The 26,464-nt window shown below is 43.2% G+C and overlaps 1 protein-coding gene across 3 annotated transcripts in view; it reads right to left on the reverse strand.

Annotated features, from left to right (window-relative positions):
• The window catches only part of FAM172A (family with sequence similarity 172 member A), a 546,681-nt gene that overhangs the window by 9,178 nt on the left and 511,039 nt on the right, over positions 1–26,464 (reverse strand). For 2 of the 3 annotated variants that reach the window (XM_037800724.1, XM_037800714.1), the window contains one exon: positions 21,742–25,285. The exons of the other annotated variant lie outside the window; for it this stretch is intronic. In XM_037800724.1, the coding sequence (XP_037656652.1) occupies positions 25,143–25,285 (143 nt within the window). In that variant the 3' untranslated portion in view covers positions 21,742–25,142. Of the gene's footprint in view, positions 1–21,741; positions 25,286–26,464 lie in introns of those variants that run through there. 3 annotated transcript variants of the gene reach the window in all.

The following is a 26,464-nucleotide window of genomic DNA, read 5'->3' on the forward strand; positions in this document are numbered from 1 at the left end:
ATATTCTGGGTGCAGCTCAGCATGGGCAGGGCCGCGCTTTCTGTGGAGAAGCCCCTGTAAGTCCATGACCCCTACCCGGGCCCGCATGGGGATGGGCCTGAGCCCTAGAGTGGCTGGAGAGTAGAGTGTGTAGGGCTCCAGCCCCTTGAGCCGCGCGTGTCCTTTGGCGGGTCCCACCCCGCCCCTCGCAGCGTCCTCTGTACCACTCCCTGGGGCAACATCTTTGGGCCGAGACTGACTTCCCGGCAGGTAGGACAGCCAAGGGGAGAGCTCATATTTAACCCCTGACCACCCTCCAGGAAGTCTCCGTGAGCCCTCCCAGGTTGTCCCATAGCCGAGCGCAGGGATTGGGGTAGGGCGGGGTAGGCTGCGGCCCTGGCGCGGAGTGGGGAGAGGAGCCGAGCTGCCTCGAAGAGCTCACTGTTCTTTCCTGCCTTTCTTGAAATGAGATGTAAATATATTCATTACAGTGTGATCCCTCTGATGAAAACAGATAAACATTTTCGTAGGTCGGAAACGTATTTTTCAATTAATTTCAATATGGAGGCCAAAGCACCAGACACCCAGTGTGTGGAGACTCCAACAACAACCAAGACAGGAGACTTGAGCGGCGCTTGCTCCGGGGCAGGGAGTGGGTAGTGGTAAATTGGCTGTTGCGCCACCCGGATGGGAGCGTTGCCCACAACCTGGGAAAGCCCGACGGCCCTTCTGATCCTGGATCCAAGCCCAGGTCCGACCTGCACAGTATAGGAAGAGCGGGCCTTCCCGTGACCCTACAAACTCCCTCGGGGACTCAGTCCAGGAGCCAGAAGGCCCTGAGTCTGAGGGGAAGAGAAGAGCAGACGGTGCTCTGCTCCAGTGCTCTGCGGACCTTTCTGGGGACCCAGCGCAATGGGTTTCTCCTCTGGGCTGTCTCCTTAGTGGCTATCATGGTCCCCAACTGCATTACACACGCAGAGCCAGCCATCTTTCCCAGGCCAGAGCCTGTGTGTCATCCAGAGAGACAGAGCCTCCCAGGGACTGCGGGGGCCACGTGGCTGCCCGACGGGGCCGCTCAGGCTGCATCCGCCCCGAGATTTTCCGCGCTCAGAGCACCCAATCTGAGGCGGTGAACCCACTAGCTGCGGAGATCGCAGCATCTAAGCAGCCAGTGGGCCTTTCGACAACCCGGAAGCGTCCTCGCAGTCCCCGGCGATCTAAAAGCTCTCCCGGCCTGGCTGACCAGTAGCCAAGCGGCCCGGGACCTCCTCGCAGTGCGGAAGAGCAGGCCCCAGTCGTGGCCCCGCTGCCCCGGCTCTACCTTCGAGAGCTCCTGTGCCTCCCCAGTACCCGGCAGTGGCTGTGGCACAGGGTCTGCGCCGGGAGCGAGGTAGAGCAAATAGGAGCAGCCTCTAAGGGGCGGCCAGTACACCCGAGCGCACTAAGCCGCCTTCGTGCCGGGCACCAGGGGGAGCCGTGGAACCCGGGTGCGAGGCCGCAGGCAGGTAGAGGCCATGAGGTGGCTTAAGGGAGCGCAGGCTGGCCTGCCTACCCCAGGGCTAATTGGGCGGGGTAGAGCCGAAGGCATCCCTAAAGCCAGAGGAAATACATCTTAACAGTTGGAGATCGGCCCACACAAGGTGACTTCTCTCTCGAAATTACCTGTGACATATGAAAGTCAAACGTTCCCTTTTCTAACCCAAACACTTGCTGGGCCATTGAGAACTTGAGGGCTTTGAAGTCGGTTTAAACATACTTTATCCACCAACTTTGCTGAAAACATCAGAAAAACCATCTCTGGACGTTCTGTCCTCTGGGAATCGCTGGGGGACAAGGCTTGCCTTATCAGCCGCCGGGGGTGGGGGTAGGTAGGGGAGGAGGCCTAGCGAGAGGGAGAAAATATATGACCTTTGCCCACCACGCGCATATTCCAATCCGGGATGGGAGATGCGGGTCCCTCCTTGCCATCAGGACAACCTAGGGCTTCAGGGACTCCGCTCCACTCCCCACCCCCGAGTTGGTCCAGGTTTGCACCTTTGACAGCAACCTCCCATCTTCAACGAGCCTTGCTACACTCCTGAAGGACCCACCGCTCAGACATGCACTCAGGCGCGCTGGTTATCTGGGGCGCCCTTGAGACAAGCCCACCTGAGCTCCTCTTGAAGCGGGTAGACTTTTTTTTTTTTTTTTTTTGAAAGAAAAATCCTCAGTCTCCCCTTGCTCCACTCGTAAGTACTCTTTGTATCTCCCACAGTGGCCGAACCGCTTCCCGTAAACTCCGCGATTCCTCGGAACAAACCACCTGAATGTCTCTGCAAATGCAAGGCCGTTAGGAGCTTGGGAAGGGAGTGGAGGGGGACCCAAGTAAAAACTAATAAAAATCTTGTTAAAGGGCCTGCTCAGAATCCGTGGCGTCACTGGGCCTTTTACTTGGGAAGCCAAAGAGTTGTATTCCTAAATGAGTTAAAGACCCATTTACCTCTGTCGTGTTCTATTCATCAAGCCACAAGTTGAGAGTTCCTAACATGAAACTATTTGTTTGCTTACACAACCAGCTGGGCGCAATTTCACGTCTGAGATATCTATCTGAAAGCGCCTCTCATTTATTATCTCTCCTTGTCAGCGAATCCATTTTCCAACTCCCCCTCCCCCTTTAGGGTTTATTTATTTATTTATGGTGGGACTTCTTTGCCAGGGAGGACCTCGGGCTGGAATGCTCCCCAGGGAGCAGCCGCCCCCTTAGCCAGGCGAGCTGGGCCCAGGGAATGTGGCTCAGGGGGCGGCAGAGACGCGCCGGCGGGCCACGGCTGACCCCGGCTGGCCGGCTAGCCAGGGTGCGGGGCAGGCAGCGGGTGGGCCTGTCCGGACACTGCGGAGCTGCCTTTCTTCCTGATGTCTTCCCTGCTAGCTCTACTTGTGTAAGCCGCAACCACCTGTGCGAGGAAGGGGGGCGGGAGAGGCCGGGGAGGCGAGTCCAGGAGCCTGTCTCCGAGATGGGGGCCCGAGATTCGGAGTTGAGAGATGCTTTCACAAAGCCTCACATAGTCCCATGGGGCCAATTTCTTCTCCCTGGGCCGGAGCGCGGAGTGAGTAACCAAGATGTAAATAGTCGTGTGGTGGGTTGGGGGAGGGGGCAGTGCATTTATTGTGTGCGGAGGGGAGAAGGCTGCACGTGGTTTCAATTTTGAAGCACAAAGAAATAACATGCAATGCAGAAAATAGGTTTATGAATGTAATTGAGAGGAAAGGAAAACAATTAACACGGTGCAGGGTTGCACACTCAGTTCTCCACCCCTAGCCTTCCCCTCTACCTCAATTTTGAGAAATCCGAATCATGTGTATAGAGTGGGTCTAGGCAGTTGGATCCGGCTGATAAGGGAATCCCTGATGGGGATCTCAGTGATGGCTGGATAATGGTGTCTATCCATCTCCTTGTCTGCTAAGGCCTCCTCCAACCATGCTGAAAGCAGGAGATCAAATCCTAAAGTCCAGCGTATAAAACACTCCAGTTGTAAAGAAGAGAAGAAGCGGGAGTGGGGGTTGGGGAGGGGGGAGAAAGGAGGAAAGAGAGAGATGGTGAAGGATTTCTTTAAGAAAGACCAGGCTGGTCTCCGCAAGCTATCCTGTTGTGTTGATTTAGGAAGACATTTGCTGTATATAACGTTTAAGGCTGATAATATCATTGCGCAGCCAGATAAATAAAGCGTCGGCCCAACAGTGGGGTCAGCGATCGATCTCTGGACTGAGAGAAAAAAGGAGAGAGACCGGGGTCGAGCGGGAGCCTCTGTCTGTACGCTTGTCAGTCCGCATGCAGGAGCCGGAGTGTGTGTGCATCAGGGTGTGCGAGGGAGAGAACCAAGTCTTCAGCTGGCCCTAATGTAAGCTCATTAGCATTCCTAACCCATGGACCTGCGCTGACAACTAACAGAGATATCCCGCTCACCACCAGGCCTCCTCTCCTTTTGTCTTCAGAAGGAGAAAAAGGTTTCTCGTTGGAAACCGGAGCCTGAACTCCCATGTGGTTGTTAGAGATTCAGGGTATAAAAAAAGATGTATGGGGATCTTGCCTGATCTTTCCCTCCGCTTTTTAAAACTTCCCTCCTGGAGAAGGAACTTTTTGCCGTTTTCTCTCAAAGTGTAATATGCTGTTGCGACTCCAAACTTACAAGAGAGAGGAAATTCTCGGAAAATATTTTGCCATTTCTCCTTCTTGACACGCAGGGAGGTGGATGTTTATATGTTTGGCTCATATACACACAAAAAGCTGGTACTTTTAGTTAAGGATTTCTAAAACATAGCAATCACAGGGGTCCTGTGAGCTTTTTGTTTCTCTTCTTTCTTCTGATTGGTTTTGCTGTGATGCATGAGTTAAAATTCATTTTATTTTCTAAAATAAATATCCCGCTTATTACATTATTGCTCTCCTTTGCTTTTAAAAAATAAATACATCTTTTAAAACTAAATGAGATCTAATTTTGTATTTACAATTAGAAATATGCAATTTTAGAGGCCTCCACTGTTCTAAGAAACATTTTTAAGTTGTTCATTTAGTTTTAATCACATTATACCTATTTTTTCTTTGTTTGTGGGGGGAATGTCTTTTAACCATATCTCACAGAGGTAAATATGTATCTAGAGCTTCAGATGCTGAGATCCTGCTCCTTGAACTCTGTCAAACTAGGCAGATAGTTTTACATCAGAGTGTACAAATTATCCCATGTTGACAGATGTTTGTCACTTAGTAACTTCTTTCCAAGTTTTTCCCCCTCCCCTAAGCCTTCTTTCCAGCTTTCTTTGTTGTTTTAAAATATGCATGTCTCTCACTGGAATGCCAGTCACGAGTGCAAACTTTGTGTCCAACCTCCCACATGAAATGATCCTTTTAGAGGGAACTCGATATGTCTCAATCTGCACTTCACTCAAAGCCTCTGGGTACGGGCCACTCACTGGTCCTGGCTCCAAAATAACTCAGCAGAAACGAGTTTCCAACTAAAAATCCCCTCGAATGTCTCCCAGGGAAGAAATATAGCTCCTATAATTAAAGGAGGCAGCGGCCAGAGGGGGAATGCAGCCGGCAGCCAAAAAAAAGTAAGAGTTTTATTTATTTGCTGATTGAACTTGGGTTGTCATGACCAGCAGGTTTATCCACACTGAAAGTGCTGGAGGTTTGTACTGTGTGCGCACAGGAGGGAGAGCTGGGGAGGAAAGGAAGGGGAAAGGGAGGGTGACCTAGAATAGGAAGAATGAAAGAGACCAGGCCAACTTTGGGAGAGAGAAAATGATCCTTGTGGGACAATGTAGGGAAATTTCCTAGCACTGGATTTGAACAAAAACTTGTAGCTGAGGAATATGGAGGGGGGAGCTTAAAGGAGATGGGGGGGTAATTATAGTAAACTCTTAAATGTGGGGTATCATCAGAAAAAGGAGGACTCTAACTGTTTTCCCCAGAAAAGTAATGTGACAGCAGGAAAATTATTAGCTATACTGTGTGTGGTGGTTTCGGTATGTAGGAGGTGGAATTGTGGAGGGAGGATCGGAGAAAAGGGAAGAAGTTCCAGAACTCAAAGCAGAAGTGTCAGGGAGCCAGGAGCCCATCACCCTCCTTAACAAAAGTGGCCCAGGAGGTGTGCGTGTGAGATCTTCTCTAGAAGACATTCTCTTCGCACCATATTCTAATTATTTGAGCTGAATCTGTCATTAGAACTACTTATAGGGCGGTTCAGCTCGGGAGATGAAGGACACCTCTCAACCTCTTCAACCTCCCGGCAAAAAGGGGGCTATAAGCTTCAAAACAGGAGTACTCTGGCTGGGCAGCACATTTCTATTAAAAAGGCAAAACTTTAGAACTGATGAAAAACAGATGATTTTTTTCTACCTCTCTCTGAAACAGTTACTCTCTTTTACTGATGTGAAGTGACGTCAGCAATGCCTGCCCTATCCCCTTTGGAGAGAAGGGAGAGAGGAGGAGGGATGGAAGGAGGGAGCCGGGAGAAAGAGCTAGAGAAAATGAGAAAGAGCGAGCTGAGAAAAGAGAGAAAGGGGTGGGGGAGAGAATGAAAATGAATATTCGACACTCTTTTGGCCAAAAGTCCACAAAAAGTGTGCAAAACAATGCTTTAGAAGCTGGTGATTGATAGGACACCTTTTCCTACTCTCCCCGGATCTACATATTCTAACATATGGAAAGCTTACAGGCCCTGTGCACTTATAGAAGCCGATAATGCATTAGCTCTCAGCAATATTTACAGCACCACTTTTAATACACACCAGATGGTTCGCGACTGTGCCGCCTCAGCCAGCTCGCTCCTCGATTTTACTCGGCGGCACTTTGTTGCAATTACGCTCCATGCTGAGACCAATTTTATTGGTGACCTATTTTTCATATTTGCAGCATTTTATGTTAAAAAAAAAAAAACCTACTCTTGCTTTTTTTTTTTTTGTAAAGGGCAGCGCTCAGAAAGGGAGAGCTTAGGAGAACGGCGTTGCTGCGGGGCAGTGTAGGTGGATGTTAATATTTAATGTAATGTTACATTCCTCGGGTTTAAGTGAGTAAACTGGAAAAAGATAAGTATTCCAATCATTATGCCTGTTCACTCACCCCCTATTTGCTAGACCCCCACGGACTGTCTACATGGCGTTCGCCTCAGAGTCAATACATCGGACCATAAATATTGTATTCCATTAATTATCATGCCACTGGCTTATCCTGGGTGCCGGCGTCCTCGAGCGACGCAGGGCAAATGAGGACGCTTCTTGAACATATTTCTAGGCTGGGAAAACCCGTTGAAATTTCCGCAGTGCCTGGGAATTCCTAGAGCCTGAGCTCCTGGCTCAACCCTGGCTAGGCCTGGGGCTGGCTTGCTGGGGAGGGGCGTGAGGCGGAAGAAGGCCCGACGCCGCCAGGAGCGCTCAGTACCTGTTATCTTGCTACGCAGAAGGCCGCAGGGAGAATCCCATTTGGCACGCCGGGAAAGGCTTTCAACTTTATCTCTGGCCATGTAAGTATCCCAGAGAGCCCGACTGAGGGACTTTGTTTTGTACCGAACAATATAAATATCCTATTTGCCACGACACAGGTGCGCTCTTCCTGTCCAAACTCCTCTTTCTTGTTTATGGAAACTCTTTGTACCCACCTCCCCCAGGTGAAAAAAAAAAAAAAAAACAAAAACCCACAGATGTTTACTTCATTGATATAACCTGTGCTATGGTTATGCCGAGAATAATATACCTCGACTAACAGTCATTTTGCAAATAATAGAGGCGTTTTGGATGCTTTCCAATGTTACACATGTACTTGGTCATAAAATGATACGTGAAAAAATTAACATCTGCTTTCCTAAAATAAAGTGTGCCAAGTAGCATTTTATGAATGCTTTCCTCATTTTAAAAAAGAAATATGGAGAGATAAACTGGCACCCAGATGTATAGCATATTTGCAATAGTTTTAAGATTTAAAGGTAGCTACTCATTGCATAAGCCATTTAAAAACCGACGTTTTTAAAAGCTACTAACCCCCAACATCTCCGAATCCTGAAGACTCTTCCAAATTTATCATTAAAAAGGAATTCACTGTAACTTAATTGCATATCAAGGCAGAAACTATATACAAGTCAGCCACTGCAGCCTCAGCTCAACAGAAAATTCCAACTCGCCTTTTATTTTACCTAATTTCTCAGCAAGGTTCCCAGGCCCTTAAGAAGGCAGAGCTGGAAAGTTTAGTTGGGCTCTTTTTTGTTGTTGTTTAATTCCACTATTAGGAAATGAGGCCTACCTTTGAATTATTTCATTAGGACTTGGCCTTTTGGGGGAAGGGGTGGGAACCATAATCATTAGTGGCTTTTTATTATTTCTACAATAAATGGCTAGATTCTTTGTTGAATAAGCTGCTTGAATGTTTTGCAGATGTTCCACTTAGACCAAATCTGACCCCCTATTTCCTCCCAAATAAGTCGCTTAAACTCTCACCAGAACAACTGGAGAGCACCCCCCACCCCCCACCCCCGGCAAGAATAGGACATATTCTTATGAAATTTCCACCTAACTGCGCGCGTGCGCGAGCTCACACACACACACACACACACACACACACACACACACACGCTCCCACCCACTGAGCCTCTGAGCGTGGCAGAGGGTAAGAGAAAAAAAGAGGAGGAACCGGTGAGGCGGAATGGAAAGGAGGAGGGAAGTCAGCCCAGTTGTTACACCCCTGTGCGGAGGCGCGCCCTCCACTGGGCCCCTGGCCCCACTTTGTGCCTTTGGTTTGAAACGTTGGAGGTGGCCCGGGTCCGTTCCCCCTAAACAGCTGGGAATCTTGGTTTGCCAAGTGCTTTGGGCGTCTGCGCCCCACGGTGTTTCGGGCTATCCCGAGGAGCCCAGGCAAAGCCAGGGTAACCCCGTCGTCATTTCTGCGCATCCATTCCGCGGCCACCGCCCCAGTCGCTGCGGCCGTGCGTGGGGACCGAAGGGCTTAACAAAGGGCTTGGCTGGGCGCAGGGCGCGGCCACGTGACCAGCGGGAGCCGCGGCTTAGCTGTCCCGCGGTGGCCAGGGCGGTCCAGCCCAGGGTGCCGAGTGGCTTTTTTTTTTTTTTTTTTTTTTTTTTTTTGGACATGAAAAGAACTGCCGGAGCCCCGGCGGGTAGTGCCGGGCCGCAGTCCGCCGGGATAAGAGAAATACTTCGGCTCCGCGTTGGAAGAGCCGCACCTCTCATCTCTCCAGCTCTTACTTGAAACACCACTTGGAAGAAACTGTGTGTGTGCAGGGAGGGCCGCGGGGTGGGCTGGGCCGGGCTGTGAGGTTGAGAGGGGCCGGCTTGTGGGTGGATGGGGAGGAGGCAGAAGAAACAGCTCCTTTCTGAGTGACAGGACCCCTTTTCAAAGGGCAAACGGGGGAGGGGGGAGCTCCTGATAGGAATAGGAGACTTTTCAAGGTTTCGAAGAGTTACTCCCCCTTCCTCCCTTTTTTAGATCTCTCTCTCTCTCTCTCTCTCTCTCTCTCTCCTTCCCACCCTCCCTCCCTCGTTCCTTCCTTTTTCTCTTCCCTTCCCTTTCTCCCTTCCCTTCCCTTCCCTTTCCTTTCTCCCTTCCCTTCCCTTCGCTTCCCTTCCCTTCCCTTCCCTTTCTTATTTTAGATAGGAAGTGCATGTGCAAAAATGTCCTGATGCGTTTTCAGGACAAAGAATGATCCATTAAGTTAAAAAAAAATCTTTTGGGATTGGAAAAAACATTCTTGGGTGGGAGAAACATGTTAACCGACTTGAGGTTAGGGTTTTTTGTGGATTTACCCACCAGGGTAGACAAGGAAGCAGAGGAGTCGCGCTTTCAGATGGGGGTCTTTGGTTAGAGAAGGTGTATTCCTGGGGGAAAGAAAGGGAATATCTTCCAAAGCTCTCACTCATTTCTTACTGGAAAAGAGTAGGTGTCTTCATCTGAACACCTCTTAAGTGATTATTAGATGCCTCTGTGAGAACCATGTTGGGAGAGGAAAGCTCATGAGACACATTTTTAAAGCCTGCCTGCATCTACAATTTAACCTTACAAACACTTTTATTATATCCACCCTCCATGTCAGCTTTTTTTTTTAAATTGAAGGGCCATGACTTACAGAGGAGAAAATCTTCTTTTAAAAAAGATTTAAACCCCCAGTACCAGTTGTTTGTTGTTGTTATCATGATTATGATGGTTATTATGTCGTCGCCTCCTTTTTGCACTTGATCTGATGAGAGAACTTTTATTAAGGGTGTGAAATGAAGGACACAAAGACAGTATATCAATGAAAGGAAGAAAGTGGTCCCTTTAATGAGAACTAAAGAAAACCCAAATGTAGATGAAGCGTACCGTAAAGGCTGCTTCAAAGTCCATCTTAATTCCCCTGGGCTCAGTCATTATGAACATGTGATAATTGGGGGTTCTGCATGGAGGTAAGATAGCCCTGGGCTGGGGAGCCACACAGATGTGCCTCTTGCCCTGTAATTCTAAACACACTTTAGCCAAGAATTTGAAGGTCTTACAGAACCTAGATTGGGCTACTCATAGTGAAGCCCCCTTCATCTTCAAATATTACCTGGCCTTTATTATTTTTTCCCTCTTTCTGAGTAACTGCTCACCAGCAGAACCTCATCCTCTGCCCACCAGCAGGTTGGTATATGCTGGGCCATACTCGGAGGTTTTGACTATGATTTTGTGATCAATTCTGTTAAATTTTCTATTTATTTTTGGACCCCAGCCTTTCAGGATCACAAAAGTCCCCACAAGTAATACAGCAATAAATCCGAACAAAAATAAGACAGATTTCCTCATCGATGCATAATAAAGTTAAAGGACATTGTTTTGTCAGACAAGCGCTAAGTAGAAAATAAATCTCAGAGTCTGGGGAAACAAAACGGAGCGCTGTTGGCATGTGTGTAAATTTACTTTTAAAAGCAATAAATCAATGTTAAATTAAACAGCTGGGTACCCTGACTAGGAGAGGTTTCCGTGTTTAAGAAGATGTTGATGGGAGAAATGTACTATTTAACCAGACACAGACAAAAAAAAGTTAAATTTTTATTGTGATCCGAGGCAAAAAAAAAGTGGCTTGGAAACTTCTCTGAACTTCAGAGAGGAAGAAGGGAAGAGGCAGTGTGGATTTTATCTACTGTCCATCCTCAGATTTTTACACATGTTTTCATGTGTAAGGAGAACAAGAAGGTCTCACAAATATGTTTTAGATGTTTTTTTAATGGTCAATTAAGCTCTGAGGTCCTTCCTCTATTGGCTTAGGTTTGTTGGTTGGGTTGTGATTTTTTTGTGGGATTTTTCCCTGTAAATACCATAGTGCATGGAGATAATTTAATGAGCATGTTGAGCATATTATTATCTAAGACTTCCTTTATTCTCTATTGTGGGTAGAAAAATAAGCACAGTAAATAGCACAGTAGAAAAATAAGAACCATTTTTCATATACATTATGTCTGTTTTCATTGAGAAGCAAGTCTGAGGTTGAAGTAGCATTTAAAACTCAACTGGGACATTTTCATACATTATTTTCTAAAAAGAACCCACTTCACTAGGGGAAATTGTGGTGAAGGTTGTGTGGAACAGAACAATAGAAAATCCAAGCTCTGCCTCTTTATTCTAGGAACAATATGAATCAATGAGTTATTACAGAGGCAATATCCAATAGCAGGAAATTAGGAGTGGTTTAAGGCTAGCATGTATGTACGCTGAATTTTATAGCTTTAAAATGAAATTCCAGAAAGACTCGATAGAAGTTCTTTAGGAAGCAGGCATATGGTTGAGGTGAACTCTCTTAGTCTTTTGAATTCAGATTGACCAGTGTAAAAGAAAAATAGAGTGCTTGCCTGTATAGAAGAAGCCAGCAGATTATTCTCTACTTTCTTCATATCACAATCCCAGAAGCTTTGTTTTGTAGTTACATTGTTAGCCCAGTTCCAAAGAATATTCATAGAATCAGGTAACTTCAAACTTAAAAATATGGGGGAAAGTACTGTTTCTTTCCCCTTAAGCTACAAACAAACAGGGGTATTTGGCAGCATCCTTGCTACCTTTGACTTTTCTTCAGCCAAAGGAAATATCAAAGACCCCACTGCATGGAGAAGAATAAAGTTATACTATTTATCCTCAGGCATCCTTCAGTTTCCATGGCCAATTGTGGCTTGTTAAAAAAAATCTGTGTCTTATGCCACCTGGAGATAGCTCACATTGCCTACCAAGAGACTTCTGGGCAGCCTTGTAAACTCAGAACGACTTTTCGAATCCTGCTAGATTTTCCCAGCGTTGCACTTTCCTCTGTGCTGAAGCCCAAAGAGTCGTTTCAGCCTAAGGTGAGGCTTTCAGGCTCAGCTCTTTGTCCCCATGTTTAGAGGAAGGTGCAGAAGTAGACACAGGGCTGGTTTGGGCAGGGGAAATAGAAAGCCTGCTTGTTCTAATTAAAGATGATAGCAACCCTGGGAGGAGCTGTCCTTTAGCCTTAGCTTGAGGCAGAAAGGATCCGTCTCACCTTAGTAGTTAAGTTTGTTTGAGCTGACCCGTGGGGCGAAGAGAAGAAATATGCAAGTAGCGCCGGACTCAGGGCTGATGGTGAAGTCTCAGCACGTGTATCTTTAAGTCTCCCTTTGCCTTCGCCATCCACTGGTCCCTCCTTGCTCTGTGCTCCTCTCAGACGCACTTGGATTCTAACTTTGCTTGCTAGATGGCGCTCGGTGTCTCAGGACCTTCCGTTTCAGAATTAAAGCGGCTTTTTAGCACCATTTTTCTCAACTAGTTGTGGACATTTGATTAGCACAGTGCTGGTTATGTTACCATTGCCCTTGTTTTTGTCACTGTTTGCTCACTCTTTGTTTAAAGAGTTCAGATGGCATCTGCCCATCTGAATCCATGTAATAAAATTTAGCAAAACCCTGCACCTGAATTTAGGGCACATTTATGGCTCAATTACTCATTCTGATACATTGACAGAGCACCTTAGTAACTTTTCCTCCCGTAATCTGATTGAAGTTTTCAGGAAGAAGATAAATGAGCAAATCCGGATGTTTATTTGCAATCCTTCGGGTTTACCACCGTAGTCCACCTCGTGCTCCCACCATTACTCCCCATTCTCATTGCAGAATGAATTTTAAGCTAATCCTAGGGAGCTTATTTCTTTGGCCAATATGATATATCATTACTTGATTTTAAAATGTTTTAAATATTATGATTTATTTGAAGCCCCAATACTAAAAATTCATGCCTATAAAGAAATGTATTTTAAAATAAGTAATAAAAGCCACCACGAAGCTTGCTCTCTGGGATGGATGATGTGTGGATTCTAATGTGTATTTATTTTAATCATTAAGTGATTCTTCTCAGAAATTCAAAACACTTTTCTTTGGAACTCCTTTGTGTTGAGGCACAAAGAGAGAGAAAATCAATAGTTCTAAGTTTCTGATGGGGGGGACCTAAGAGAGCAAAAAAGACCTGTATATTGTTTTGTCGGATGAAGATGTCACTTTCACAGCACCCACTGCTCTCATGCTATTGTATGTCCCTTAAAGAAAAGGTTGCAGGTGAGGAAGGCAATGGTTGCAAACTAAAGAAAAATACCTATCTATAGTCATTTTACCAACACTTTAACAAAGGGGAATTTAACTTGTTACTTGCTTTTAGGGTTTAAAGAACTAATTTGTATAGAAATGTTCCACCTTTGGGAAAATTAATAACATTCAGATTTGGGTGGTTTGGAAATCTTTTGTCAAACCTTGGCTGCTTGGTGAAGAATCCCACAAAGTCTTCCTCTAGGTGTTAGGCTGAAACCAGTAGGCGCTGAAAACCTAAAGTGGAAAATTTACAACTTGATCAACCCCAGCCACACACCCAAAAACCTGCTACTTGTGCAAACATATGTTCCAGATTAAGTTAAGCAAATGGCTTTCGTTTTTCTCAGGGTTGAAAGTTGATCACAGAAATTCAAACCTGAGAGAGTTGTGCTTCCACTGGACCACCAGATCCTCAAATGCTTATAAATCCCTTCCAGCCATTTACTCAAGACATTTCATATTTTTGTCTTCTTGAGAACTTGGTTTAGCATCTTCTGCACACTGAATTCAGTGAAGTATTATTTTCTGGGAACACGTGTAGGTTTGAAAGTTGGCTCAGTTGAAAAATGGATGCATTCTTCCCTCTAATTTTAACCTGCTAGATAGTTGAAGTGTAACTCAGTTGCTCTATTTTTTTTTTTTCTTCCTTTTATGGCTACTAACTTTAAAAAGCAGAAATTAAACTGCAGAATTTATTTTAAAGTTCCTTTAAAGTTTCTTTCACTAGAGGAGTAGGTGGTTTTTTTCACAGCATGAGACAAAATAAAGGAGTGTTACCAAAGCCTTTAATTATGCCAGAAGAGACTGAAATCATGGTTTTTCTTTTAATGGGGGTGACTGTCTTTTGCAACCTCCCTGTGGTCGTCAAGCCCTCTCCCAGTTCAATTATTTGAAGACGAGTCTGGTTACTAAGATGTCTTGTAAAGAAGTTTAGAATTAATTCCCCACTCCATTTCCAAGATAGCTCCCAGGGTAGGTTACCGAGAATGGAGCCCAGGTGCCAGATACGTAATGGCGAGAGGCTAAAGTCATTCCCCACTATCTCCCAGCATTTGAGTGATTATCCTGCAGATTTTAACCAATATTGTCATGTTGAAGTTTGGTAGTTATTGTTTACACCTCTCCCTTCCCCAAGGGGTCTTGGCAAATGTTTAAGAAATTATTGATTTCCAAGAAAACAAATAAAGAAGTCTGTTCTTTTATAACATATGAAACACACACTTTTAATAAATAGGCAGTGTACATTTGACATTGACAAATGGGCAAGAGACATGGAAACTTATTTTAAAAGACTTTGAAGGGAAAAAATGGCTAGGAAAGCTGTGATCCTATGGAAGAGTAGAGTTGGAATTAATGGCAAAGCTTGAGCAAAAAGGAAGAAATGACCGTCTATGCTGTAAAATGGTTTAAAGTTTCATTGAACACACACATGTGCTAAGCAAACGTCATTGGAAAAACTCCTGTGAGGAGGACCTTACCAGTATCTCTCAATGTTTGGATTTATCTCAAAGAAAATGAGCTCCTCAAACCTTTCCCCACATTTTTCTCTGGCAAACGTGGTGCCGAAACAGCCACTCAGATCTGGGAGTTCCAATTTACTTAGAATAAGTTAAAAAGTCATTCTGAAGCTGGGTCAGGAAAACAGTTACTTTTTTTTTTAGTAAGAAATTCCAAACTGATTAATTAAACAGATCTTAACTTCTCCCTCCTCGTAAGGGAATTCCTAGAAGCAAAAAAAAAAGAGAGAGAGAGAGAGAGAGAGAGAGAGAGAGAGAGAGAGAGAGAGAGAGAGAGAGAGAGATATTCCCAAACCCAGATAGGAAAATAATCCCTAATCCCTAGGCACCCAGGAATTATCCTTTCCACTCCCAAATCTCCACAGTTCCTTGCGCTAACAAGGAAAGCCCCGTGTCCTTCCCCACATCTAATTTCCTCTCCCCGCTCTTGAACCCTGAAAGACTAGAGGGAAATATTTCGTTTATCCGGAGATGGAAACTCAAGTCATGAAATGAGACCCTGACAAATAACCTAGCCACAGAAATGCAAACGTGATGGAGATATTTCAGTTGCCGATGAAATCGCGGGGTGGGGGTGGGGGGTCCCTACCTGGAATCTGTGAGTCTCCAAGTGTCGGAGTCACCGTTATTCAACAGGTTCCCTTTGCTACCCTGCACACTTCAGCTGCCTAACTGCGTTAGACAACGCGAGTTCTCCTAGTTTTCATAGGAGGGTGGCGCCGCCAGTTTAAACAGCTACCGGCATGGCCGAGTTTCTCTAGTAGCACGGACCTTAGTATTAGGGCCAAACGGCTCTTGAGACCCCCAAAATGACCATCCTATGTGGAAAACAATTATCTTTGGGGAGAACTTAGTAGTGTCTTTGCTGACTAGGAAAGGAGCAAAAGTTTGTGTAAGCAGAGCTTTATGAGAAAGCAGCGTGTTTATGGCATTCTGCAAAAATAGACTAAATTGCTATCCCCTGAAGAAACATTTGATAAAATATTTGTGTGTCTAAAAGAAAAGCAAAGTGTTTTGAAGCTAAATTGTTCCTAAGCTGAGGAACTCACGGAAAATTTTCATTTCAATACTATGTCAAATCGAGAACAATTTAATCCCGGTATGTACTGTAGTCCGCGTTACTCTACAGAAGCAATTTTGAAATCAGGCTACTTTATAGCAAAGAGACCCCTTAACTTAAGAAGCCAGGTCCTCTCCCTTTTTCACGTATTCCTGACCTTTTCTGGAAAAGCTGGAATTACGGTGTTTTGAAACTTTCTTTGTACAATCGCCCTTTAACAAAAATTTTGGTTTTGGCCATCTCATCTGCTGTACACGTATTATTTTCGTCCTCAAAGTCAGTTCAAGAGAATAGATGACTAGAGTAGGGTGCCGGTGGGGAGGGGCGAGATTTCACTCAAAGGCCAACAAGTGAGGCGAGTTCCATTATAGCAAGGTGCAATTTGCAATCTTTAAAACTACTTCTTGTTTTAGGAGTGGTGATATAAGTGTTGCTAGGGAGATCATTCGGTGAAAAAGACACCACAGGGAAGTGATCTTCCTTTATTGTACTTTGCTTAACGCGACAGTAAAAAAGCCAAACAGGGAGATGTGCTGAAAAACACAACTCGGAGTTGAGGTCTGCAAGTAGGAGAAGAGGTGGTGGGGACTGAGTCAGGCGCGCCCGCTTTTAAGTGCTATCAAATAAGTTGCTGTCAGGCTCTGAAGCGCGCGGCGGGTACCGCGCGGGCTGCGGAGCCGCCTCTCTCCGGGCGGTAGTTATGCAGCTCCTGGGCTCCCGGAGTTAGTCGGACCGCCTCGGCTACCGACAGAGCCGCGAATCAGCGGCCAGGTGAGCCTGGAGGTACATCTTTTGGAACTCAAAACTTCTCGCGACAGAGACCATGAGCTCGGGGAGAAAGTGTGCTCACTGTACAAAACGCTGAAATCCGACTCGGTACAGAACCTGACAGCTAAGGGGTGGGGGTGAGAAGTTGGCCAAGGAAAAGTTATGGGCCTAAGACCTCTACCATAGAAATGACTGGACGTGGCACTGCTTTCACTAAGAGCACCCAGCGGAGACTGGATGCAAATTCGGGGAGACACGCAGGCAAATGGTGTGTCGACCTTGGGGCGTTTGAACTAGCTAACACCGGGCATGGAGCAAGAAAGATTCTCCCCCTACCCACTGCATACTCTTTCAACTCGTTGCTTTAGGTTCCTATCCTAAGATTTCAGGAGCCAGTTTCCTATGGTGGGTGGAGTGGTCGGGGAGAGGAATCCGGCGACGCCTGGAACTTCGGGGTTCTGGCGGAGGGGAGAGGGACGGGGGCGTGCTGGGCGCTGTCCATGGTACTGGGAAGAGAGCGCCTTCACTTCGCTTTATGGAGCCATCCCCACACCGAGCTCAGGTGTAAAAAGGGGAAAGGGACACATCTCGTGCGGATTTTTTTTTTTTTCTTTCTTCACGAATGTAGAAAATACGCATGTGCCTGTAGAATTTAAACAGTACCCTAGGAGAGTTCTACTATTTATTTCTCAGTATTTATTGCTCAGCCAGACAGCACTGTTAAATGGTCATTATTAGATAGTTTCCTCCTTAGTGTTTCATATTTCAAAGTAATGCAACCAGCAATTCTTGACGCACGGAAGAGGTAGGAAGAAAGAAAGAGAGGCAGTTGGCTATTTCCAGATTCGATAGGAAATAAAAGCACAGCATGACTTAACCTGTTAGATAACATGAGTTTATTGAGAAAGTATTAAAAATATGTAGAATCCATTTCCCCTAAACAGTAAAACTCCACACTTGCCAAATGCAGTTACATACGTAGATAGATAGTCATCAAGAATAAAAGGGGTGATTTAACTATTCAAATTACATCTGGGATGGGTAAGATTTCATGCTAAGTTTTAAAATGGTATGCTAACAATGCGTTTTCTTTAAAAAATTGATTTCTTGAAAGCAGGATAGAGGTAGAAATTATTTCTAAATTAGGGTAAAGAACCAAACAGAAACATAACCTAACTAGTAGGTGAATCACACTTCATAAATAATAACATTAACATGTATTTATGAAATCGTATGACAGATATTTCAGGTAGAATATTAACTATGTTTGGTTCAAATCAAAAGTGTGAAAAACAGGAAAAGAATTGATCTTAATTTTGTTAATCATGAAAATCTTACTTAGCTTTGGCAACTTGAATCCATGTGACAAGGAAGAAGGAAAAGGGCATGCATTCAAACAGCTGACACAATGATCAGCAGCAACTGACAGCATCTCATTTGATATTTGATATCAAGCACTAGATCAATATTTGTGAGATCAATGCAATTTTAATGGTTTTCTTTCTAAACTGTATGAAAGCCAAATTGTGACACTCTGTGCTAGGGTTATTTTTAGAACTGGTTATTCCAGAGGATGATATTAAGTAATTTACTGAGGCAAAGCAAAGCAAAAGCAAAAGGAAAAAAAAAAAAATCCCACCACAACAAACCATCAATATTTCTTCAGTTGATAAATTCTGATCATCCAAGTACCCAGAAAAGGTGTGAACATTTATTGGAAAAAAGCCATTTATTTAATTATGGTTTAAAAAAGAAAAAACAAGCCTTTGAAAAATTATTTGGACATACAGGAAGATGAACTGGGTCAGAGATACCTTCTTCAGACCAAATGGGATTAGGTGTTACTTGAGCAAAATGAAATGAAAATGATAAAAAGAGAAAACCTAGGCCTTTCAGCTATAGGGTCAATTCCTTTACGTGTGGAACTTTGTAGGAAATAACTGTTTGTTTTTTTTTAACTCTCTTGCAGAGTAAAAATCTGAAACTCTATCTGAGAGCCCTATCTAAACTCTTAGCAATTCTCCCACAAAGGTGAAATGCAGAAAAAAAAATAGGTATAAATATTTTCTATTTTTCTTTTAAGAGTTTATTCCTTAAAAATAAAATGCAAATTGATTTAATTCAGAGGGACATAGGTCCTAAACCTATAGTTATATTTTGACTCATTTGCTTATCTGCTGATTTTGTTTGATAATGCTAAACTTGGATTTGTTTGTTTTTACAGATACGATTTTGAGGAATTTTCACCTAGAGAAATCCAAGACCTTCAGTCCAAACAGCAATTTCTGGGGAGATAGATGATAAGGGCAGGGAGGGGGAGGGAGAGTAACTAGGTGAACATTCAGCTAAGAACAATAACAAAGGTGAGATGTGGTGATCCTCAGTAGTGTTTGTGACAAGCAGATGTTCACGTTTTTAGATTGTAAGAGAAATTTGTAATTCAATGTTAATTTAAAACCTGGGAGAAACCGGTTTCTTTTTTCAGTTGAGATAATAGGGATATTTTAGGAAATTTGTGATGCTTGATCTAATGACCTCTCATCCTCTTTCAGATAGAGAATAAATACTTCAATATGATGTGACTCTTAAACATTTTTCTTCAAATGTTTCTTTTTTCCTAATGTTTTTCTTGATGACAGTAAATTGCCTGTGAAGAAACTAATTTTTTATTATGTACAGATCACTTCAAATAAAAGGCATTGAATAGTTTGCTCTTAAATGAAATTCATAACTGAGTCCTTCAGTAGAATGATGCACCTAGTCTATTCTTTAAGAATCTAGGTAAAGGCATATTTTCCAGAATTTTAATAACTCCATAAAAGCATTCACTCCCTGCATGTGTCTCTATGCTCTATTGTATTTCAAATTTGGCAGATTGCCTACAGACTGAAGACATCAACAGTTTAAATCAATTTTTTTCTTTAATGAAATAAAGCTAACCTTAAACACACAAATACACATAACATACAAATAGAGAATTTACAGATGCAAGTGAATTTGAAGCATTTTAAACAATATTTATCACTCTACCTTGTAGAATTTAAACATGAAAAATTTATTTAATAGAAAATAAGTTTACAAATTATTCATGATGACCAACATATATTAAACACCTATGTTACAGGCACTCACCCTATGTTGTCGCTGTGTGTCAGGAAAAATGGACAGGAATGATTATATGTTCTCCATGGATAAATATGGGTATGGATATATATGTACATATGGATTATATAAATTTTTCTATTCATTCTTTTAAAAAAAAACCCTGAGTTATTTCAGAGAAGAAAATGACCTTTATATTAATTGTAGTTAATTTGGACTTCTTTTTGACTAATCATAATTTGAACAATAATTTTCCTCAATAGATATGAAGGACAGTACTTCAAATTTAAAAGTTTTGTGCTCCCAAAATGCTGCTCTTCTTAAGCCACTTTGAAGTAATGCTAGTGAGTCTAAGATCCAGATCTACATGTTAATCTCTGGTTTTGCCTTCAAACAGAATTCAGTTACAAAGACCTTGGAAAGATTTTGAATCTATTCAGGAGATGAAAACTCTTTAATTTTCTGAGGAGTAAAAACTCCCCAAGAAACTTCATATAGCTTCTTAGATTTTGCTTAGCATACGTGATAAAACATTGATTGTTGCAGTTTGGTGACCCATGAAATTTGGGGGTTAGTTTTCTCTTCAGACCAGAGCATATAATTATGCAAATAAAGAGCTGTCACTGATCTAGTGAAATACTCACAAACACATGCACTCTGAAATTGGACAGAAAAGTGAAAATGGTTGGTGATGTGATGGTGCCATGGTTTGTTTTCCTGCCAAGTTTCTATTCAAGTTCATTATTCAAATTGTAAACTTTTAAAAGAGACATATCATTCTTGGGTGTTAGTTGTCTTTTCATTTCAGATTCTTTGTATTGGCACTACAGGCTGGATGCAAAGTACAGTTCAACATTATTTTACCTATGACAGTTTCCCATATTATCCAATGTAATAGTCAAGAAAGAAAAAGCAGAATGATCTGGAAAGAAAGATGCAGGACCTCTCCAGATTTCTTTCTAGAAGCAGGCTTCATGTCTGTCTCCAGCAGAATTCAACTCCAACAATACAAAGAATATAGTGAAAAGTTTTTCACAAATCTCAAGGCAAAAGACTGGGAAGGCCTCAAGGATTAAGTCAAAATTTCCATTTTCAGACTTTTTCCATCCACAGGGAAAAATACTGGTCACTGAGTGATGTCCACTTAATGGTCAAACTTTCAGGACTACTTTCTCCCATCTAGCAATTAAAGCCAACTATATAATACTTGGTGACTTTAACCTTTGTAGTTCATTCACACTATTCCTCTAACACCTTTGTGCTAAGACTTAACAAGAGTTCTTCACTCTAATCATGCTCTTTGGCATTGAGGTCTCCCATTTCCAAAGTTACCATTGCAAGGGTTGTTGCATAATTTTAGATGTCATGGAGAGACCCACTGATGAAATCTGAGAAGGCTCATGTCAGACCACTGACTACTAAAGACATCACTACATGAAAGATCAGTTGTGTGAAACTTTAAAACCATCAATCCAAATGAATCAATTAAATCAACATTCATCCTTTCTAAACGTGAGGTTTAAGACTATCATTGTTGCATTATTTTTTTTTACCCTACATAGATTTCACGATAAACGATGGAATGCTTTGATGGCTACTTCTATTCTCGAATCTCCGTTAATCGACTTTGTGCTATTTCCTTCTTTTCAACATCTTCCACTTGGTGTACATTCTTTACTTTTAGTACAGTGCATGACAGTTGCAATGCTTTAAATCTAAAACCCCCTAACAAAGAGGACGCTTTAGGTAGGGTAGCTTTAAGCTTTGTGAAGTGTTGATTAAAAACCCTTTCCCAGACTCAAACTGATCTTTTCGGAGATTAATAGAATATTAGATAAAAGGAAGACGAACAATTCAAGAGACTCCCACTCAGTCACTCTATACAAGGAAGGAAGGAAGGAAAGTATTCAATTTTTGAAAGGGAGCACCTCCTGGAGTCTTTTATTTTATATTATTACAGCCTTAATAAGTAATCATAAAATAACCACTACCATTACCCTTTTTTTGCCATCTATACCTCAAAGATAAGAATGTTCCACATTTATTTAAAGACATTTTTCTCCACAGAGGCATGGGGAAAGTTTTTGAGAAATTTTTAGACTTTCTGTAATAATATTCTTTCTTAAATGAACTAGAATGACAGAACCAACAGGAATCTGCCAGTTTACAATAAAACGATGATTATAACAGGAGACACATGTGTTGGACTGGAACTTCAGAAAACCCAGAGAAACATGAAAAAAAAAAAAAAACAACCCTAGTAAATTAGCACTAATAAATATAGTTAAATATTTTGTCACCATACCTTCTTGAAAGAATTACAGGGTTTTAAGGAAGGAAGAGCTGTAAAATAAATGTAAGTTACTTTCAGATTGGACATAATACATCAAGAACCCATATATAGGAATTTGGGAACAATTTAGTATCACCAGACTCTTTTTTGTAAAACACATTTATTTATGGAATATTAAAATTTATTTTATAAAACAATAGTTTAACAATGGGCTGTTTAAATTTCATTGATAGCTAAGGAGATATTTTGGATATTAAAAACAAATGTCTTTTAAAAAAGTTTGTTTTGTGAAAGTTGACTCAAAGCCTGGATATTACTATTATAACAACAATAATAGTAATAATTAACAGTTAAAAGGTTTAAAATATTGAGAAATGTTGTTTTACCATTGTTTTCAGGTTTCTGCTTTTTTATCAGCCTCTGTATAGTTGGTGAATAAATAAATTTCACAGCAAAAATCATATGCCTCTGCTTGTTGGGAAAACGGTTTTTATTTTTAAATGGTAAACAGAAATATATAATGTATAGGAACTCCTGTGCTTTACTTTTTTATGGTATAAACAATAATGCAATACAAGTCAAAGCACAAGGCGGAAACTTGAGAAAAAAACAATTATTACAAGTAGATACCCGCACCTCACCTTCAAATAGCCATGAAAACTTTTAAAGCCTGACCAAATCCCATGGTTTGTACCATTAGAAAGCTCCAAAGCAATGCCTGGCTTTTCAGTTTTGACAAGATTATCTGGCATTTTAGATGCTTTAACAACTCCTTCCTTCCCATTCCACTGTCTCTAAGAACTAAGTATATTTAAAATAAAAAGCCCACATCCTAACTTTAAATCTCTATTCTCCTAAAAGCCAGTCTATAGAAACCAAAAATGCGGAGGAGAAGATCAGAGCAGAAATACTGTTAACATCTGGCCGCTCCCAAGCAGGCGGGCTACTATCAACTGCTTGTTGCTACAGGAATATTGAGGTGAACGATATTATTACATTTATACCAACAGACCCATTATCAACAGGTTAAAATATCCTACATTACAAGGAGTCTGAGCAGTTATCAGTTGGTGGTCTGGGATGGCTTGCCTCGCTCTCTCCAGGTTGCCACAGCTCAGATCCACAAGGTGAAATTAAATTTACACAACTTAAATTTGCAAATAGCTCTCTATAGATAGTTAACCAAGACCTAAAACCCAGTAGTTTTAAAGTATTAAAGACAACTAAACAATGATTTACTCTAGTTACAAGGAAAGGTTATTAAAACAGAGGTAAGAAAATCTAAGAGAAGGAATAGGAGTGATTTGCTTTATAAGCTGAGCACATTAATTTAGCTGAGGAAGCTGCATGAATTTAGCATTGTGCAAGTGCTGATTTAAAAAAGAAATGCTGTAAAATTTATTTCCTGTGAACGTTTTCAAATACTGAAGGCGCCAATTTATACACTTTGAAAAATATATTCAATCCACAGCAATTCTCCAATCCTTTCTCTGAAACATACCATTATCTTATAGATGTCACTATTTATTCTAAAATAGGAGAGATCGAACATCGGGATTATACTTTTTCAAGCTATTCAGGAACTGGATAAAAGGCCATTTTGATATTTACTCTTCTGTTGTTTCTGGCTAGATAACATCAAAAGATATGCAGACATGACCACTGAAAAAAGGATCACTTTAATTTACCATCATTAAAACTATAAGAATTAATGTACTTATATGCCAAACATAGCATGAGATATCAGTTTTAAAACTTGCTGAAATCGGTTTAGAATATAAAAACATTTATCTATGAGGTGGTAGATTTTAAATTATTTTCTGAGGAGTTAAGACAGTTCTAAATCATTATGGGTACATTTTTTCATGTCCTCAAATAAGGCAAGTATGTTAGTGTTGCATACACTTTAAAAAAGGATGGAAAAATATTAAATTCAGGTCCTCATCTATTAGAAACAGAATATTTACTAGATAATTAAATTCTTCAAGTAATTAAAAATTGATTTATGTTAAAATTTAACATTTAATTCAAAAGTCAGTAAAATCAACTTATTTTACCTCTTGTTTCACAGTGTTGGCCAGGCCTTAGCTGGATTTAAAATGCTTAATTGTTGCAAATATAGGGCAAAACCCTACAGAATAAGTGGAGTGCAAAAAATTATACCACCGGACTGAGAGGAGAAAATCTTTCACACCAGGTCTCAACCTTTACTTTGGAGCAGAAAACTTACAAGAATAATTTTAGCCCCATTTAGCCTTCCAGAAGGAAAAGGCCCCTGAGTACACAGGTTCTTTTTCCTGATGACAATAAAAAAATTCTATTCTCAAAAGGGCCTAACTCCACGAAAGTTCAGAATAGCTCATTCTAGTTAGGATCAACAACAAAAAACTTTCGCCACATTAAGATTTAAAAAGCAAAACTCAGGTGTGTTATTTAAATCACAATTCCACTCAATGCACGCTATATATTCAAAAATTCAAGTCAATTCCAATGACCAAGTTGGAAATTCCATTGAAAAGGGGACCTTTCACACATAAACTTAGAATATCTTCTCATCATGTTTTGGTTCAAACAGTTTCTTCTGCAATTAGTCTTGTGTAAAAATCTCATATTCAACTGGTAAGGATTTTCAGCAGTAATGTGGATTCGGTACTGTCAAATTTTTATGCACAGTTTTTCTTTTGGTCTCGAAATGAAAATAGATCGTTAGGGAGGGAACAATCTGCACACCCCAAACCACGTAGTGCGTCATGGCATTCGTGTTCTCAATTTAAACTTCGCTTTTCTGAGGGGGGAAAAAAAAAGAGAGAGAGGCATAAGATGCCCTCAGGGAAAAACCTATTTAAATGGAAGTTTGAAGTCTAGAGTAGAAGTTTGGTCCTGCTCAGAGGCAAAGAAATGAACAGAACATGATTGGGGGTGGGGATTGAGTGGGACTGGGGGCGGGGAGAAGCAGCGGCTGCGCAGCGGCGGGCTGTAGGACCGCGCAGACGCCGCTCGCCCCTCAGCGCCGGCGCGGGTTCCGTCAGGCAATTAGAGCCGCGCGGACCGCGCGGGGCAGGGCGCTGTCAGCCTTAATCTGCGCGCTGACGGGCAGCGCGAAGCCCGAGCTCAGCCCGCAGGAAGCACGACCAGTGAACCCATATTGCTTTGACAGTTGCACTCATCTAGAAATAATGCAAAACGCTATTTAGATGTGTATATCACGACCCTGTGCTCTAGGAAGAAAACAATCTAATGAGGGGCTGGGAGTCTGCTCGCTGACGACAAGCAGTTAAGAGACGTGTGGATGCATGCTCGAGTGTGGTTCCTTTTCTTCCCCTCCCCCGTCTCGCTCGCTCTCCTCTTACAACTCTTCGTGTTTTATTCTGTGGGAGCGTCGCGTCAGAGCCGGCTTGAGGGAACTGGTTTTTGCCTCAGAGGCTTCGGTAAAGAATTTGAAAATAGACGGGAAGCTCTTCCAGGAGGTCAGCTCGTGACGATCGGTGCCTGCAAAAACCACAGATTCGGTTACCAGGCGGCCTCGCTCCCGCGGGGCGAAGCGAAGCCGGGGACGAGCCAGGCCGAACCGAGCGAGACGCAAGGCCGCCCTCCGCCCGCGGCTCCTCACGCCCGACTCCGGTCTCCGCCCCTGGGTCCCACCCCTCAAACCCGAATGCCCCGCGCCCCAGCCTGGCCCCTAACCCTCCGCCCAGGCCCAGCGCGCGCCCGTTCTTGGAGCGCGAGCCCCCAGCACCCGGCCCCCGCCCTGCGTACGCCCCCTTGCGGGCGCGAGTTTCCGGACTCGTGACGCCAGCGAGGCCAGGCCCACCCGGCGCGTGGCTGCTGGCCGCGGCAAGAAGGCGCGGCCTGCGGGGGCTCGCCCCAGCACACCTATACCTGGGAGTCACTTTGCTTCCCAGTGCTCAGAGGAACCTGCGCTTCTGCCAAATCCGCGTCTCCACAGGCGGCGCCCCCGGACCGCCTCGCGTCAGGGTCCCCATCACGCCCCAGACGCGCGGACGCCGCAGGGATGTCATCCGCGGATCGCCTCAGGGGCGGCGGGGCTGTCCCCGGGGCCCTCAGCCCCTCCGGGCCAATCGGGGCGCTGGGTGGGAAGGGCCACTCCCTCTCCCTGCTCGAAACCACTCACTGCCCCGGGCTCGGACCGCGCACGGGGATCTGTTTCCCCTGCGGGCGAGCAGGATCCGGCTTTAGCGCCCCCACCTCCCAAGCACCCAAGTTTCTTTGCTGCCCACGAGAGAAAAAAAAGTAATTTTTTTCTTTTTCTCCTGGAGGCTGTGCTTTTAGGATTGCCTCTGTTAGGTCATTGGGACCAAACCATATGGGATGCTTAACGAAGGATCAGATTGAAAACAGACTGTCTTAAAGTGTCCTAGCAGGCTCCGTTTTTACAGATTTTAGGGGAGAGTTTTAGAAAAGCTAAAAAACTGTTAAAAGCAATGAGTACTAAAAGAGCATCTAAGCCTCCTATTTTGTCAACATTCAACTTAGAAAATGCAGGTCTAGTTGTCAATTTACGGGGTTATTTTTACTACAGCTTCTGTCCGTTGCTTCAATTACTTAATACTAATGTACAGTATTTTTTAAGTAAAATCTACCTTCAGCTTAGCACAGGCAGTAAATAGCACTGATATAGACATAAGAATAGAAGAGAAAAATTATGTT

This window comes from Choloepus didactylus, chromosome 13 (genome assembly GCF_015220235.1).
Source record: "Choloepus didactylus isolate mChoDid1 chromosome 13, mChoDid1.pri, whole genome shotgun sequence".
NCBI classification, from domain to species: domain Eukaryota; kingdom Metazoa; phylum Chordata; class Mammalia; order Pilosa; family Megalonychidae; genus Choloepus; species Choloepus didactylus.